We start from the raw sequence: 15,491 nt of genomic DNA on the forward strand, positions 1-15,491 counted from the left end.
AGAGAGAGACAGAGAGAGACAGAGAGAAAGAGAGAGAGATAGAGAGAGATAGAGAGAGATAGAGAGACATATCCTATCACCTTTGTGTGCCTTGTCATCCTGACAGGATTCTGGCAGTTTGAGTCACACTGAGCTTCTACCTACCTATCTCTCTCTCTCTCTTTTTCTCTTACACACACACACACACACACACATACACCACTGGATGGATGTCAGGCAACGCAGTCAGACACTTTTATAAACTTCAAATCAATAAGCTGAGCATTTCTTCTCCCAGATGCTCTGTAAGGCTTTAAACCCAAACTGTTTCATCTCATCAAGTCTTTTATCATGGAGACAGCAGGCAAAAGTAAGAGACAGAGACTCTCATGACAGGGGTAAAATATATATATATATTCAAATCCGAACACTAAAACCGGCTTCAGTATTTTCCTCCAACAGAACTAAGCAGCTTCGACTGGAATGCAAGGACCAAGAAGTGGCTCGCTGGTTAGGGCTCTGGAACAATGATCAGAAGGTTGTGAGTTTTAATCCTGGTGTCTCCAAGCTGCCACTGTTGGGATCTTGAGAAAGAACCTCTAACCCTTTTCAACCCTTAACCCTCATTAGCTCAGTGCTTCGCCTGATAAAAGGATCGACCAAATGTTTTCTTAATTCATCCTCTCGCATGACTTTCTTTCTTAGACAAACCTTGCTGTTATGCTTAGGAAGAACATTAAAGACTTTTCCCATGTCAAGAAACTTACTGACCTCTCCAAACCACTGGCACTGGAGACTCCTTCCAAAAATATCTCTTCATTGAGGACTAACCCATACTAACAATTAAACCTCCGCACATAAGTTAAAGCCTCCTGGGTATGTAATATTGTGTAGGTCCCACATGTCCCACATGTCCCACTAAAACAGCTCTGACCCAAGTCACAAGGCATGAACTTCTGCTGAAAAACCCCACTGGGATGAGGAATTACTGTTGCCATGAAGAAGTGCACTTGGTCTGCCAGAACTGGTCAGTTTAGATAAGTGTTATGTGTCAAAGTAACAGTCATGTGAAAGCCAGGACTCATGGTTTCGCAGCACAGCACTTACCAGAGCATCATATTGACCAGAAAGACTACTGTAGCCTTAATGCTCCACTAGACTTTGGAAGCCCATGACCCTGACCATGGTGCACAGATTGTCCTTCTTTAGAAGACGACTTTTGGTAATGTAGGAACTAACCACTCCATACAACAAACACAGCATTAGACCAAGTGTTTGAAGTTCCTCTGACCCAGTCATCTATGGATCACAATTTATCCTCCGTTAAAGTCCTTACTCTTGCCCATTTTTCCTGCAAACAACCAAGGAGATTACTTAAACTACTACAATTAGGTTAAAAGCTGCATAATGCATTAGTAAAACCTGGGAGGATAATTGGGAACCATCCTGTTCTTATTGAATATTAGGAAAAAGAAGTAAGGCGAATGAAGTGATGCACCCATCATGTACAGTCTCGGCTGCAGTGTGTTGAGTTGCTTCTGCTCTTTTCATCAGAGCTCAAATCATGCATCATCCTCACACATGGCTGGCTTGTGGTGTCTCCAGCTATCTCCAGTCCAGACCTTAACACAATTGAGGATCTTTGGAATGTCCCGGAGAAGACTTGACACAGCGATTAGACTCTCACATCATCAATACAAGATCTTTGGGAGAAATTAATGCAACATTGAATAAGCTAATGGAAACGATGCCACATGCCGTAAGCAAAGCAAAAGCAATTCAACCAAATGCTAATGTTTGACCTTTTCTTTTTTTAAACCCAGGAGTGTATTTACTGTAAATAAGGAGGAATACTGCATGGATTTCAAAATACTGTACATGTGAGGAGACACAGACATGAAGCTCAGGTTAATCTGCAGGAATGGGAAAAAAAAGTCCATTACTTCGACCAGCTGATTGATTTGCGTACATAAATATTTGCATATGCAGAAAATACGTTTCGAGTCAGTGACAGAATGATAAAGTTCACTGAAGAGGAAGGAAGTGCTTTAGACAAATCGTAACCAAATACTAAACTGAATTTATAAAACCACGGTAGATATTTATAATAATAATAATAATAATAATAATAATAATAACAACAATAATAATCGGATTAGAAAAACATCTGTCAACATTGAAGCACTGAGCTGAGGTTTTAGCTCTGACCAAAAGCACACACACACACACACACACACACACACTGAGCCCCAGACGTAACGTGTAATGCATGTAAAGTCCACTTCAATTAATAGAATCATAAATGCTTCTAGTTTATGTTACGTCTCCATCTAGAGTAAATATGAACCTGATAACTCGGGGAATTAAAGGAAGGATTTGGGCTTTAAAGAAAAGCTACAGGTTCCAGACAAATGTCTTCACAAGGTCAGAACTCTTAGATATTACTATGCTTGGGGGACATTAGGTCCTCACCAAAATGTAAACACACACACACACACCCACACACACAGCTGCAGTATAAGCTCTACATGACTATGCATGCATGTTATTTCTAGCAACATCTCTCTATTATTTCTCTACATGAAAAAAGAGGAGCATCAGTGACTTCTGAACACTTTGTGGTGTAAATTCTGACTTAAATACTAAATGCTCACAAAGATGCACACACACACACACACACAGAGACAGAGAGAGAGAGAGAGACTACACTCAAAGTCTATTAATGAATGTCCAGATGGAACATCTGGATGAGGGTGTGAGTGAGGTACCTGCTCGGATCTCTCGGATGCTGAGGCTGATGGTGCTGATGCTGAGGAGGAACCCGAGCTCCATCAGACTCCGCGTACACACACACACACACACACACACTCACAGAGTGATCTCTCTCTCTCTCTCTCTCTCTCACACACACACACACACACACAGAGTGATCTCTCTCTCTCTCTCTCTCTCACACACACACACACACACACACACACAGCGTGATGTCTCTCTCTAACCCCACACACACACCCCGGTCCTCCTCCTGTCTGCGGCTCTGAGGAGTGTCTGCGCTCGGAGTCGGTTCATCCCGCTAAGGAAACACACACGCGCACACACACACACACACGCACACACACCTCTCCACTCAGTGCTATACCGCTGAGGATCCGATCACACACACACACACACACACACACTGGGCTTTAGCACAGAATCACACTGATTATGAGGAATCGATTCCCTTTAAAAACGACTCTTCAAAAGAATCGATTCCCTTTAAAAACGACTCTTCAAAAGAATCGACTCCCTTTAAAAACGACTCTTCAAAAGAATCGATTCCCACGAAAGAACTGACTTGTGTTGGTTTGTGTTTTAAAACAGATTTTACACAGTTTTGGACAAAAGTTTCCACACACACACACACACACACACACACACCACACACTCATTATATACATAAATGTCACTGGGCTTGCAATGTGTTGCAACATTAACACACACACACACACACTGATCAGCCATAACATTATGACCACCTGACTAATACTCTGTACAGCCGGGGTCCAAAAGTGTTGAGAATGAGACAAATATTAATTTTCACAAAGTCTCCTGCTTCTGTGTGTTTAGATCTTTGTGCAGATGTGACTCTGGTGTCCTGAAGTATAATTACAAGCGTTTCATACCGTAAGGCTTTTATTGACCATTACTGTAGATGAAGTTTATGAAGAGAGTTAATAATGAAAAAGAAGTCTCGACTCTTCATTTCCACGCTGCTAATCAACTTCTAGGCCACATCCTGACTGATGGCACCTCGCTCTGACATAATCAATGCTTGGACGTTGTGGGTGTTTGTTTGTCCAGCCACCACGTAACAATAAGGTCTGGGGAGGTCCCTGAACATGGATCCCAAATTCCACTTGGTGAGGAGCTACATCATGTTGGAAAAGGTGTTGAAGGCAGATGTTTTTGTGCCAGTCTTTATTTACAGCTGTGTTCTTAGGCAAACTTGTGGGTGAGCCCACTCTTTTGGAACGGGAGAATCAACCCCACACGTGAACATCTCAGGATGCTTTACAGTTGGTAGGACTTCCACCCTTTTTGCATGCATTGTGTGTTCTGACACCTTTCTATCACGACCAGCATTAACCTAGTCCTTAATTTGAGTTATACTGACGATTCTACGGGATCAGACTCAACAGGCCAACCTTCACTCCCCATGTGCACTCCATGTGTCACCGGTTTATCTTCCTTGGATCACTTTTGGTACGTCCTGATTACTGCAGACCAGGAACATCTCACAAGAGCTGCAGTTTTGTAGTTGCTCTGACCCAGTCCTCTAGCCATCACAATTTGGCCCATGTCTAATTCTTATGCTTGCCCATTCTTTCAGCTTCCAACAGATCGACTTCAGGGAAAAAAAAAAAAAAAAAAAGTTTTAATATATTCCAACCATTGTAAGTAGATATTAAAAATGAAGCTACTGTGAGATGGGCCAAAAAAAGAGAGAAAATATGGATCATGGAAACGTGATGGTCCATGAATTAGGATTTCATGTATATGGTGCAGACAATACAGATGTTTTTCAGCATTTATATAAACATATATGTACAAAGTAGCAAATGAACTCTATGTAAAATATGAGAAGACCTGAAGACCAATTGAATAATTACAAATGAATTTTTTTCTCTAGTTACTAAGGCAGAAGACAGCTGGATAAACCAATCTACATACACACGTACAGTAGGGGTCATCGGGATCAAAAAAACATGTGCTCTTTTTCCCTTCTAATGAGTTTCAGCTCACTGACACTTTGTTTGTTAATTGATGAAAGCAGCTCCGGTGAAAAGGACCACTCTGTTTTTCCACTGGTCAGGCCATACTGTACTTACATTCTATAACGAGAATAACACGAGATGAGATAAATAGCATTATATGTAATGCAGTAAATAATGATTTATTGGTTTAAAAAAGTAATAACTACATTATACACTAAAAAGAAACAAAAACAATTCCACAGTTGAGGCGGTCACCTTTCGATTTGACTACAACACACAATGTGGAGTTCAGTTCATGTGTGAAAATGATTCCTCATGCTCCCAGAACCAGTCTCACATAATCAAGAGTCGTGGGAAATGTCCCGTGCCATCAGGGAAGAAAAACTCCATGGATATCAGCTGACTTCATATGATTGCCACATAATGAGCAACTGAAGCAAACCCAGATCATAACACTCTGGTTTTTACTGATGATTTTTTTTTTTACCCTGCAATCAAACCCATCTATTGTTGATCTCCATTCATGATTCTTTCATGAGACCACATGTCTTCCACAAAGTTTACAGTCCAGCGCTATCCTTCCAGATTTTGATAATGTTTTAAAGGATTCTCAACCCAGTTCCAATTTCAAATCTCCTGAGTTGTTTTCTTCGCTTGATGCAGCCTAATATTTAAACCCCCTTTAACATAGTGCCTTTTTTAAACCCTAGGCAGTGTACAATATAGGGAAAACTAGATCGATCAGATTTAACAGATTAGATTGGACAAATCTGATGCTTCAGTCACCTGTCTGAGACTCACCTGCTTTCCAAAGAATCAAAAACATGTACTGTAAATGCTTCATATAACTGCTTGTTGTTTAAGAACGTGCGCAACATCTATGAAGAAAATTAATGTTCATTGTAATCGTGCCCACTGAACCATGTTACTCTTCATCATTGCTTGATATTCTTCCTTCACCCTATGACCTGATAATGGAATAAAGGGCTTGTTGGTTTCATTTTTAAGATCTGTTCAAGAAAAATGATCAGAAAGAAGAGATGTACTGTAGGAATTTCCTATAGAATTACATTATTATTATTATTATTGAGTAAATTGCATGAAAGATGAACTATTAATAAAACTTAAATGTACAAAACCAGTTCATGAAGAATATTTAGTGCTTTGCTGCCCTCAAGTGGCAAAAACGAAGACTTACAGCATTATTATTACTCATACATCATGATAAAATTATTTTATTAATTATTACAGTTTGTAAGAATAGTAAAGATATTTAAATAATTAAATACAGTCTTAAATAAAGTCTATAAAAGATTACTTTTAAGTTGACGAGTTAATGCACAGATTGGATTTCTACGACTCGCTGGTCATTTTGGCAGGTAGGTCTAACCTACAGCTCACATTGTGGCATTGCATTTACTGACGAGTCAATCTTTTGCTATATAGTTCATCAGCTCCTTTACAGAATTCCCATCATCAGTGTCAGAGTCTCATCCTGGATTTATATACTGCACAAGGAGCGTTCAAGTCAAGCTGGGACTCAATGTATTTCTCTATATAATCCCCTGCTACACTAATGCAAAAGAAAGTTTTCTCAGTACATCAGCCCTGATCGAACTGCATGCTTCATGTCTGAATCGCTGGCCTCCCAGGAACTCCTTTACTGGCCCAAACATTTGGAGATGAACTGAAGTGAGGTCAGGGCTGTACGGGGTATGTAGCAATAACTCCCAGCTAAATCCCTGTAATTTGCAGGGTGGAAATTTCACAGAGTAAGATCACAGCTTCCGACTTGATTAGATTCTTGTGGTTGTCAAATATTAACATCAACCACTTTTATTATTATTTTTAATGGCTGTTTGACTTTCCTGCAAGAATGTCGCAAGGACCTTGACCAAGCATCATTAGAAATTTAAATGACTTCACTTTTTGTGGTCAAATGAGACCCAAAGCCTTGGTGTATGAATAAGACTGTAATAGTTTAGAGATCTGGTAAACTACAGTATAACTGTAAACTACAGAGGTGTTTTATTGATGCTTTGAGACTATTTCATGGATGCGGATTTAGGTTGATTGCCTCTGCAGGGAGGTTTAAATTTTAGCAGACTGTACATGTACTGCACATCTAAATCAACACAATTATACTTAAAGGGAGAAAAAAAAACATTAACTGTACAATGGCCATGTCAGTCTCAGTCTCTTGAAACCTGAACTGAAGTTCAAAGTCCATGCTGACAAAACAAACACAAGTATGGAAAGACACTTAATATAAACCGTCCTTTACGGAGTAGTGCCGCAGTATCTCAGGACACATCACAGGAAATTAAAAATGTACCTGCTGGGAACTTTGACACCAAGGTTTTGTTGAAAAATTGCATTGCTAAAAAAATCCTACACAAAGAAATACAATGGCTCCGTGGATTTAAACTGAATCACATCATGTTTTGTACTTGTTCATCTTTTTTTTTTTTTTTTTACAACTTTCCAGCTGGTGCTGTGTTTCAATAAAAAATGTTAGACTTTTAAAGTATGCATGAAATATGTACATGGAATCAGAGGTTAGACTGCGTGGGAAGCACAGAGGAGCGCCGTTTCCCGATTTAATTAAATTCCAAGCAGAAATCATCATTCATTAATATGTAACAGAGTTTCATTCTTGCGCTTAAGGGAATATTTTCATTTCTAAATTGTGTTCACTTTACTGGACTACCAGATGTCTTTCCTGTATAAGAAAATGAGTAAAAGATATTTGGTGTGTAACCTTGACACAATGAGGACTAATGACTCTGAGAACAAATATACTCGTACAGTACGTCTATAAAACAAGAAACAAGCGCGACTTCAACGTTAATAAAGACTCGGCCACTTAGACAAAAGAAGAAATATTTATTTTGTGATAGATTTCAGCTTGGAAATAACCAACCATTCGAAAAAAGTACACAATTAGTTTATTTAATCTTTTTTTTTTGTTGTTGTTTTTTTGTTTCTTTAGGATCACTGACAGGAGTTGTAATATCTATGAGCACATGCAATGGCTTTCTGTGCACTACACAAACAGCGATGAAGCTCCTCGGCTTTAAACAGCACAGACGTCTCGCGTTGGACCCCGGCCAGTGAACGTTTCTCACCGTCTCCATCTTTTCCATCAGTGTTTTGTGAAACAGTGCCAGTGTTGTGATGGAACACAGCGATGTGGTGCTTTTCAGTAGATTACATGACGGGCTGATATCAGTGCAGCTCCAGAGGAGTCCGGAACAGAGATAAAGGCTCGATCGTCAGCGTGTCGGAAAATCACGTAGTACTCTTCCCTCTACCGGGGGACCGCTCGAAATCGGGTCCAAAAGAGACGCCGTGGTTTTTTTCTTTCCAGAAAAGGGCAGTCCGTCTGTGTGAGCGTCCTTGTTTATCTTGTGACATAAGAACTTTCCGTCTTGTTTTTTTTTTCTTGTCTTTTTGCAGCCTGACTCATGGTCTCTGATGGATAAAGTGCACTTGATGGCTGAGGTTCAGGTAAAGCAGCAGGCTCTTAAGTCCACAGAATCCTGTCACGAACCCACGGGTTAAAAACACACCACTGCAGCACCATTGGTCAACCAATCAGTAAGGCAAGATAATCGATTACACAACAGAAAATCTGGGAGGGGAAAACAATTACGGATTTCTTTAGAAACATTTAATCAAAAAAACGTGTTACTGATTAGTTCTGAATTTGGACCAAAAAAAAAGAAGAAGAAGAAGAAGGAAGCTGCAGATTCTAAGAGACCACCATATTTCCCTCACATCAATGCACCGAGTCTCTGAGATCAGCGTATCTGTAAAGCAAGCTGCATAGCAGAAGTCTCCTCTCACATCCACCGAGACGAGGATGGATGTTTTTTCCAGTGCGCCCTCCGTTCTCTTACAGATCCCTTGCCAGAAAGCGTTCCCCAGGCTGGACTGCTTTCCATACAGAAGTGACGGCTAAAAGAGAACCTGTACGTGTAGTCTTAGACCACACTTTGTTTGAAGGCACCGTTTTGACTAAAGAGGGCAGAGGTGTGTTCTCATTAGGCGGGAAACGTTTCCCCCCCGCAGCACATTTCCAGCGCATTTGAAGGACTAAGGCAGGTTTTCTCTGTAAAGAAATGCAAAGTGCATCTTTTCCAGGTTCATAATAAACTTTCAATACCACTCTTTTTTTCTGTTTTTTTTTTTTTATATATCATAGATAGTTCTCTGGAATAAATTATCTATACATACACACACACACCAGCGCAGCTCATGCTGTTTGGCCATAGAAATCTTTATAGATCTATTTTTTCTGGTTTTTTTTTTTTTTTTTTTTTTACACAAATTCAGGATCAGCAGAAGCTCTGCTCTGCTCAAGCCCAAGTTCTGCTCTGCTTTTCGGTTTCTCCAACAGACCGGCGGAAACAGTTTGCAGTTTCCTTCACACAGATTGCTCAAAGAAAAAGAAAGAAGGGAGGAGAAGAAAAAAAAAAGATTTGAAAGAAAAAAAGAAAAAAAACAGGAGTACAAATATTTACTCTTTTTTCCCCCAAAAAAAAGAAGAAAAAGAAAACAGGAATGTAAATCCACAAAGGGTTTTTTTTTTTCTGCAGGAAACGGAAGAAATCCTCTCCCTGAGGGAAGTGGACGAGAGATGATCTGAGTGGAGAGAGCAGATGACGTCAGAGCTTCACTGCACGCCTTCCTCATCGACGTATGTTGAAGGGAACCAGCCGATCTACAGACAGGAACGAGAAAACAGGAAAGAAAACACTTTAGGGTTGGTTGTTTTAGAGAAATAATGAACAATGTTGAGATGAGTTTTGACTCTATGCACCATGAAGCATTATACGGTTGCTTATACTGGATTAAATGTTGTGTTTTATTCCTCTTATACCACAGCAAAGCAGCAACTCATTGAAGAATTCATTCTCACTTTTTTTAAACCTAATGTAATTGTATCCAATCGTGTCCCTTGTCTCTTATTAGGCACTAATTTATTAACTCATCAGCGACAGCAGACTAACGAGCTCCCTCCGAGGCAGGTGAAGTCACTAACTGCTTTTTTCAGTGCAGCGTAACACACTCGGGGGAAACTCGGCGTTATCGTCCACTTCTACTAGCACGAGCTTACAGACGCCACGATCGGCCAGAGTCACCACGATTCCCCAAGACAGAGCTCGGCCAATCTGCTCTCTCGGCTCCTGGCTGTGGATTGCTGTGGAATTATTCACACTTTTAACTATCCGAGATTATATTTAACATTGGCTTGCTAAACATTTACTGTATACGAACGACCGTGTTGGTCGCGTGTACAGTACATGCGATTGCGTGTACATCTGGTCACACCTGCGTCGTTCAAAACTTGTTTGGTCAGAAAAAGCCAAGCAAAGTGAGTTTATATATATATATATATATTTTTAGCATTTTGTGCAAGGTTTAGTGAAGACACAGCACCATGAGTCCCAAGAATGTTAGCAAGGACAGTAGCAAAAGGAAACCGGAGCCGCTTTCGGTTTCATCTGTAAAGCAGCCAGTGCCAAGAGGAATCATAAATTAAGGTGAGGTTTAATATCTATTTATTTAATATTTTACTTTATTTACAGTGGGACAAAAAAGTATTTAGTCAGCCACCAATTGTACAAGTTCTCCCACTTAAACAGATAAGAGAGGCCTGTAATTTTTTATCATACGTATACCTCAACTATGAGAGACAAAATAAGAAAAATCACATTGTAGGATTTTTAATAAATTAATGGGTAAATTCCTCGGTAAAATAAGTATTTGGTCACCTACAAACAAGCAAGTGTCTGGCTCTCACAGACCTGTACAGTAACTTCTTCTTTAAGAGGCTCCTCTGTCCTCCACACGTTACCTGTATTAATGGCATCTGTTTGAACTCGTTATCAGTATAAAAGACACCTGTCCACAACATTAAACAGTCACACTCCAAACTAACTTTTGCCTTACTGTACATGTCTTTTCTAAATGTTTTGATTGTTTTTGTATACAAATATATGATAATAGTGTTGAAAAATAATAATAATGGTAATATTTTTGGGTGGCTGGAACGGATTATCTGCATATACATTATTTCCTATGGAAAAATGCGTTTCACAATATGAAATTTTACCAGATTACTCATTCCCGGATTATTTATCATTAACATTATTTCCAGTGTATTACACTAAAGGACGGAAGCATCTCTCCATGGAACAACGTCAGCTCTGTATATGTGCTTATTTCTAGCTCGTGTCTCACCCTGCCATTAGCCTCTCCTTTCCACCAGCCCTGGTCTCCTCCGATCTTGCTGTAGATTTTCACAATGTCGCCTTCTCTCAGAGACAGCTCTCTCATGTCCCGTGCTGCAAAGTTATACCTGGCCACCGCAGTGCTCACCACCTTCGGCGTGAAAACTAAATAAGACAACAGATTAATTAAACGGATGAAACAAATGACACAGCGCAGCCGACGTGGGAGGGGAGTGGGAGGGGTTTAGGACCCAGGTGTGTGATGTGGATGAATCACGAGTGGAGATAAAACCCGAGACGCATGCGGCGTCTGCAATGTTGTCATGCATCACCGGAAATCGGCGTAGTACAAGAATAAGTAGGGAGCAGGCGAAGGAATAAGGATGTAAAAGAAAAAGGGGACGGATGAATTTATGGTTTCTACTGAGATCATAAGACAAGGAGAAAGAGAGAGAGAGAGAGAGAAAGAAAGAGAGAGGGTAGAGAGTACCTGACCAGAAGGGAGTAGAGCTCTGAGAGGAGAAGTTGAGGCCTTGAGGACTGAGGAAGGAGAAGTTGTAGGAAGCACAGGAGGCTGCTGGGATACGAGTGAGAAGAGAGAAAATAGGAGAGGAAATAAAGTGAGAAAAAAATAACCAGCAGCAGACAGAGAAACAAACGACATTCGCACACTTCTTTCACCGTGCACGTGTGAGTATCTGAGGACCGACAGTCACATCAGTTGTACGGCTGTAAAGAAATAAGCGAGTTAATCCTGGAGACAGACTGCAGCTCGTTTCTTTACAGCCGTTCTCTCTTGCTCGTTTCACAGCCGTGCGTTTCCACAGAGGCCTGTTAGACACAGCTGGACGAGGAACAAAGGCAGGGCTGCGGGCGTCTGGCCAGAGGGTGGAGAATAGCGTTTATAATAGACCCTGCTGCATGCGCTCAACACAACCTATTCAAGCTGCAGGACCCCAACCTCCTCCTGGAGCAGAAAGCTAGGGCAGCGGGGCGGCACATGAGCAACGGGGTGATTGACAGGGGCAATGGGAAGAGGCGTGGCATGCAGCATGTGGGGGGCGGGACCAACAGCTGTTTCTTTAGAGGGAGAGTCAGTGAGGGTGAGAGAAAGATAGACAGGGAGAGCGGGTGATGCCAAGGAGAAGAGAAAGGGAGAGAGAGAGAGAGAAACAGGGTACACTTATACAGGCAAAGAGATGCAGAGAGAGAAAGGATGAGAGAAACAGAAAAAGACATGCACTCCAACAGAACCAGAGAAAGGAAGAATGATACAGAGAGAGAAAGTTTGAGACAGAGAGACAGGGACACAGAGAGAAAGATTGAGACAAAGAGAGAGATAAAGACACAGGGAGAGAGAGATCGAGACACAAAAAGAAAGAAAGAAAGAAAGAAAGAAAGAAAGAAAGAAAGAAAGTAAGAAAAAAAGAGAGTAAGAGAGAGAAAGACTGAAAGAGGCACAGAGAGATACAGAGACTTAGAGAAAAACTGAAAGACTGGGGCAAAGAGAGACAGAGGGAGACTGAGACATAGGAAGAAAGACTGATACAGAGAAAGAGAGAGAGAGGAGTGAGACACAAAGAAACTGGAGTCCCAGAGAGAAAGGCTGAGACAGAGAGAGAGAGAGAGAGAGAGAGAGGGAGAAACAGAGACATAGAGAGAAATACAGAGACATGGAAAGAAAGACTGAGACAGAGGGACAGACAGAGACAGAAAGAAAGACAGACAGAGAGAAAGACAGACACATAGAGAGAAAGACTGAGGCAAAGAGAGACAGATACAAAAACTGAGACATAGACACAGAGAGAAAGACTAAGACAAAGAGACAGAGGGAGACAGACTATACTAAAAAAGAAAAAAGAATTATACTGATATAGAGAGAAAGACAGAGATAAAAACTAAGAGATTCTCAAAGACAAAGATGTACATAAATAGAAAAGATATGGAAGAGAGACAGAGAGAGAGAAAGAGAGAGAGAGAAAAAAATAATAAGGAGCAATAAAAAAAGTAGGTTCTGAGACAGAGAAACAGAGCGAGATAAAGAAAGAGTTTAGAGAGAGAGAGAGACATTGGGAGACAGTGAGAGAGAGTGAGACGGGCGTGTACCTGGAGAGCGGGTGCTGGCTCTGGAGTTGGCGCGCTCCCTGGACTTGTACGGGTATCGTAACGTCGTGTCCAGCAGCTTAAAGCTCTCCTTCAGGGAGTGACACTGATAATACTCCACCAGCTCCTGCACACACCGTCCACATGCGTTCAGAACTTCCTGTTACACTTCCTGTCTGGAGACAGCGTTTAACATCAGCGGTGTAACTCCTTACCAGCAGGCTCTCGAACTTCTTGGCTTCAGTGATGTGGATCCAGTTGTCTTTCTCGACCACTTTAATGTGTTTGACTTCATCATTAAACCTGGCCAAGAGAGCAGGAGCACTGTTTAATACTGAGCCATGACGTCAGAGTCGGGTGAACTCGCATCACGCTTACATCACAGGAAGTGGGCGTGTTTTAACCGCAGTCACGTGACCGTCACTCACTTTATGCTGATGGCGAAGCGCTCGGCCTCCGCGGTCCGCTCTCTGATCAGGTAGGTGCCGCTGCTGTGAGACTTCAGGAGGTTATCAGCCTTCTGCCTCTCCATGTTCCCTGCAAACCTGCATCACACCCACACACACACATACAGACACACACACACACAAACATTCATCATCGCAGGTCTTATGCAGGGGTCGGCGCATTGGGAAATGCCATGGCGTGTGTTGCATACGGCTCAACGCAATCCATCACCTGCATCGACTCGAGCCGTAAGTGCAATGCGGTTGTTTTTGATGAATTTTAGTTGGGTCAAATGTTCCGGGAGTGGTTTGATTAGACGTTTTGCTTGGCTGTGAGTAAACTTACCAGCACACGAGAAAATCAATAGTGTTGAAATTGGAAAACAAAAAGGAAGAAAAGGGACGTACCAAGGATAAACGTTGTAATCCATCTCTCTCGAGGACTGACGACTGGGGTACGACTGAGATGGCTGGAGAGAGAGAGAGAGAGAGAGAGAGAGAGAGAAGAAGTGGTAGAGTCGAAAGAAAGAGGGAGCGGGGGGTGAGGGAGAGAGAGTCGGTGTAAATTCATACCAAAGGTTCTGACACACACACACTAAGTACTAAACAACCTCATCTGCTTATAGTGACTACAATTTTATTAGCAAATTAAACAGTGAGGTCCAATAATAAGCGTTAAAAACCACAACCAGGTAAAAAAAAAAGATGAAATCTACAAAGCGGGAGAGAAAAGGGGCAGAAAAAGTCCCAGCTGACTAAAGTAACTGCTGATTTAATAATTTCTTAATCACTTATAATAACGTAATACTTTGTAAAGGACTGATTCAGACACGTCACGTCCACCCTTCGTAATGGCAGGTTATCCAGAATCCAAAAAATTCTCCAAAAGTGTGTTCAATTCAGCTCACTTTCATGATACAAGCATGAAACTTTCTGCTCATAACGCTAATAAAATGCTGGATATTTTCATCATGTAAATGTTTAGATGAACTTTGAGGATGTGCGTGTTTTTAGCTGCAGAGATTACATTACACATTAGGCAACTGTTTACAGATACTGTACTAAGCGTGTACAAATGTTACACACGTTCCGTATACTGTGCTGTATATAAACCATTTTGTAAAGAGAGAATTACTTGTATGTAACTATATGTTCTGAATTAACCCTAAACAAATCGTCCTACTCTTTCATCGAGGCTTCGAATATTTACTTAAACCTTATGTAGCCCGTCTCAGACACCTCCATCTAAAACTTAACTTTAGGACAGAACATCTTTGGCTGGTGCTCAGACAAACCCAGTCCCTTCTGCTGTCTCCTCCCTATGACGTGTGCGCCTCTACTGCTAAAGCTTTCCTACCTACATGAAGAAGAAGAGTTCTCACAGAGCACACCCTGACTTGATTTCTGAGAAAGGTCTTCTTTTGTGCTTTCTCAGGAACTAAGAGCCTTATTAATAAAAAGTGAAATTAATGCTGCTGTACTATACAGTAAATAGCAACTGGAACTAATCTGTTTTATGAAATGCATACAGAAGGATGTTACTAAAAATCGCTGCAGTACAAAAGAAATAAAACACGGTTACATGATTGGTTCGCTGTCACGTCTACTACGACAAGACTGATGGTCAAAAAAAGGCAAAAGTTGCAAATGTAACAGAAGGGCGGTTATTTGATTGACAGGTTCAGCAGAATTAGGTATTCAACAATTTACACGCCATCATTTGATTAAAATATTACCACACTGACTACAAAATAGATTTTTTTTAAAATATATATTTATAATAGAGATAAACCGGTGGATTGACCAGTGACCGAAACTGGTTGGTTTGCTGCTTGATCGGCCATAACTGGTTATCGACCACACAGCATCAGATATAAACGATTCTCTGCCGTGTGCACGAGCTTCTGAGCGATGCAACAGAAACAGATTTTTGTTGCATTACCATTATCAAAAGTCACACAAGTTAA

At 41.1% G+C, this 15,491-nt stretch overlaps 1 protein-coding gene across 8 annotated transcripts in view; it reads right to left on the reverse strand.

Moving 5' to 3' along the window:
• Nucleotides 1-7,602: 7,602 nt before the first annotated feature.
• Nucleotides 7,603-15,491, reverse strand: part of vav2 (vav 2 guanine nucleotide exchange factor) — a 199,405-nt gene continuing 191,516 nt past the window's right edge. For 4 of the 8 annotated variants that reach the window (XM_053479121.1, XM_053479119.1, XM_053479123.1 and 1 more), the window contains 7 exons: nt 13,933-13,994; nt 13,507-13,623; nt 13,294-13,381; nt 13,082-13,205; nt 11,466-11,552; nt 10,986-11,140; nt 7,603-9,462 (listed from right to left, as the gene is read on the reverse strand). In XM_053479121.1, the coding sequence (XP_053335096.1) occupies nt 9,415-9,462; nt 10,986-11,140; nt 11,466-11,552; nt 13,082-13,205; nt 13,294-13,381; nt 13,507-13,623; nt 13,933-13,994 (681 nt within the window). In that variant the 3' untranslated portion in view covers nt 7,603-9,414. The remainder of the gene's footprint in view (nt 9,463-10,985; nt 11,141-11,465; nt 11,553-13,081; nt 13,206-13,293; nt 13,382-13,506; nt 13,624-13,932; nt 13,995-15,491) is intronic. The other 4 variants (XM_053479120.1, XM_053479125.1, XM_053479124.1 and 1 more) reach the window with 2 other exon arrangements.

Source organism: Clarias gariepinus, chromosome 19 (genome assembly GCF_024256425.1).
Source record: "Clarias gariepinus isolate MV-2021 ecotype Netherlands chromosome 19, CGAR_prim_01v2, whole genome shotgun sequence".
NCBI lineage: Eukaryota > Metazoa > Chordata > Actinopteri > Siluriformes > Clariidae > Clarias > Clarias gariepinus.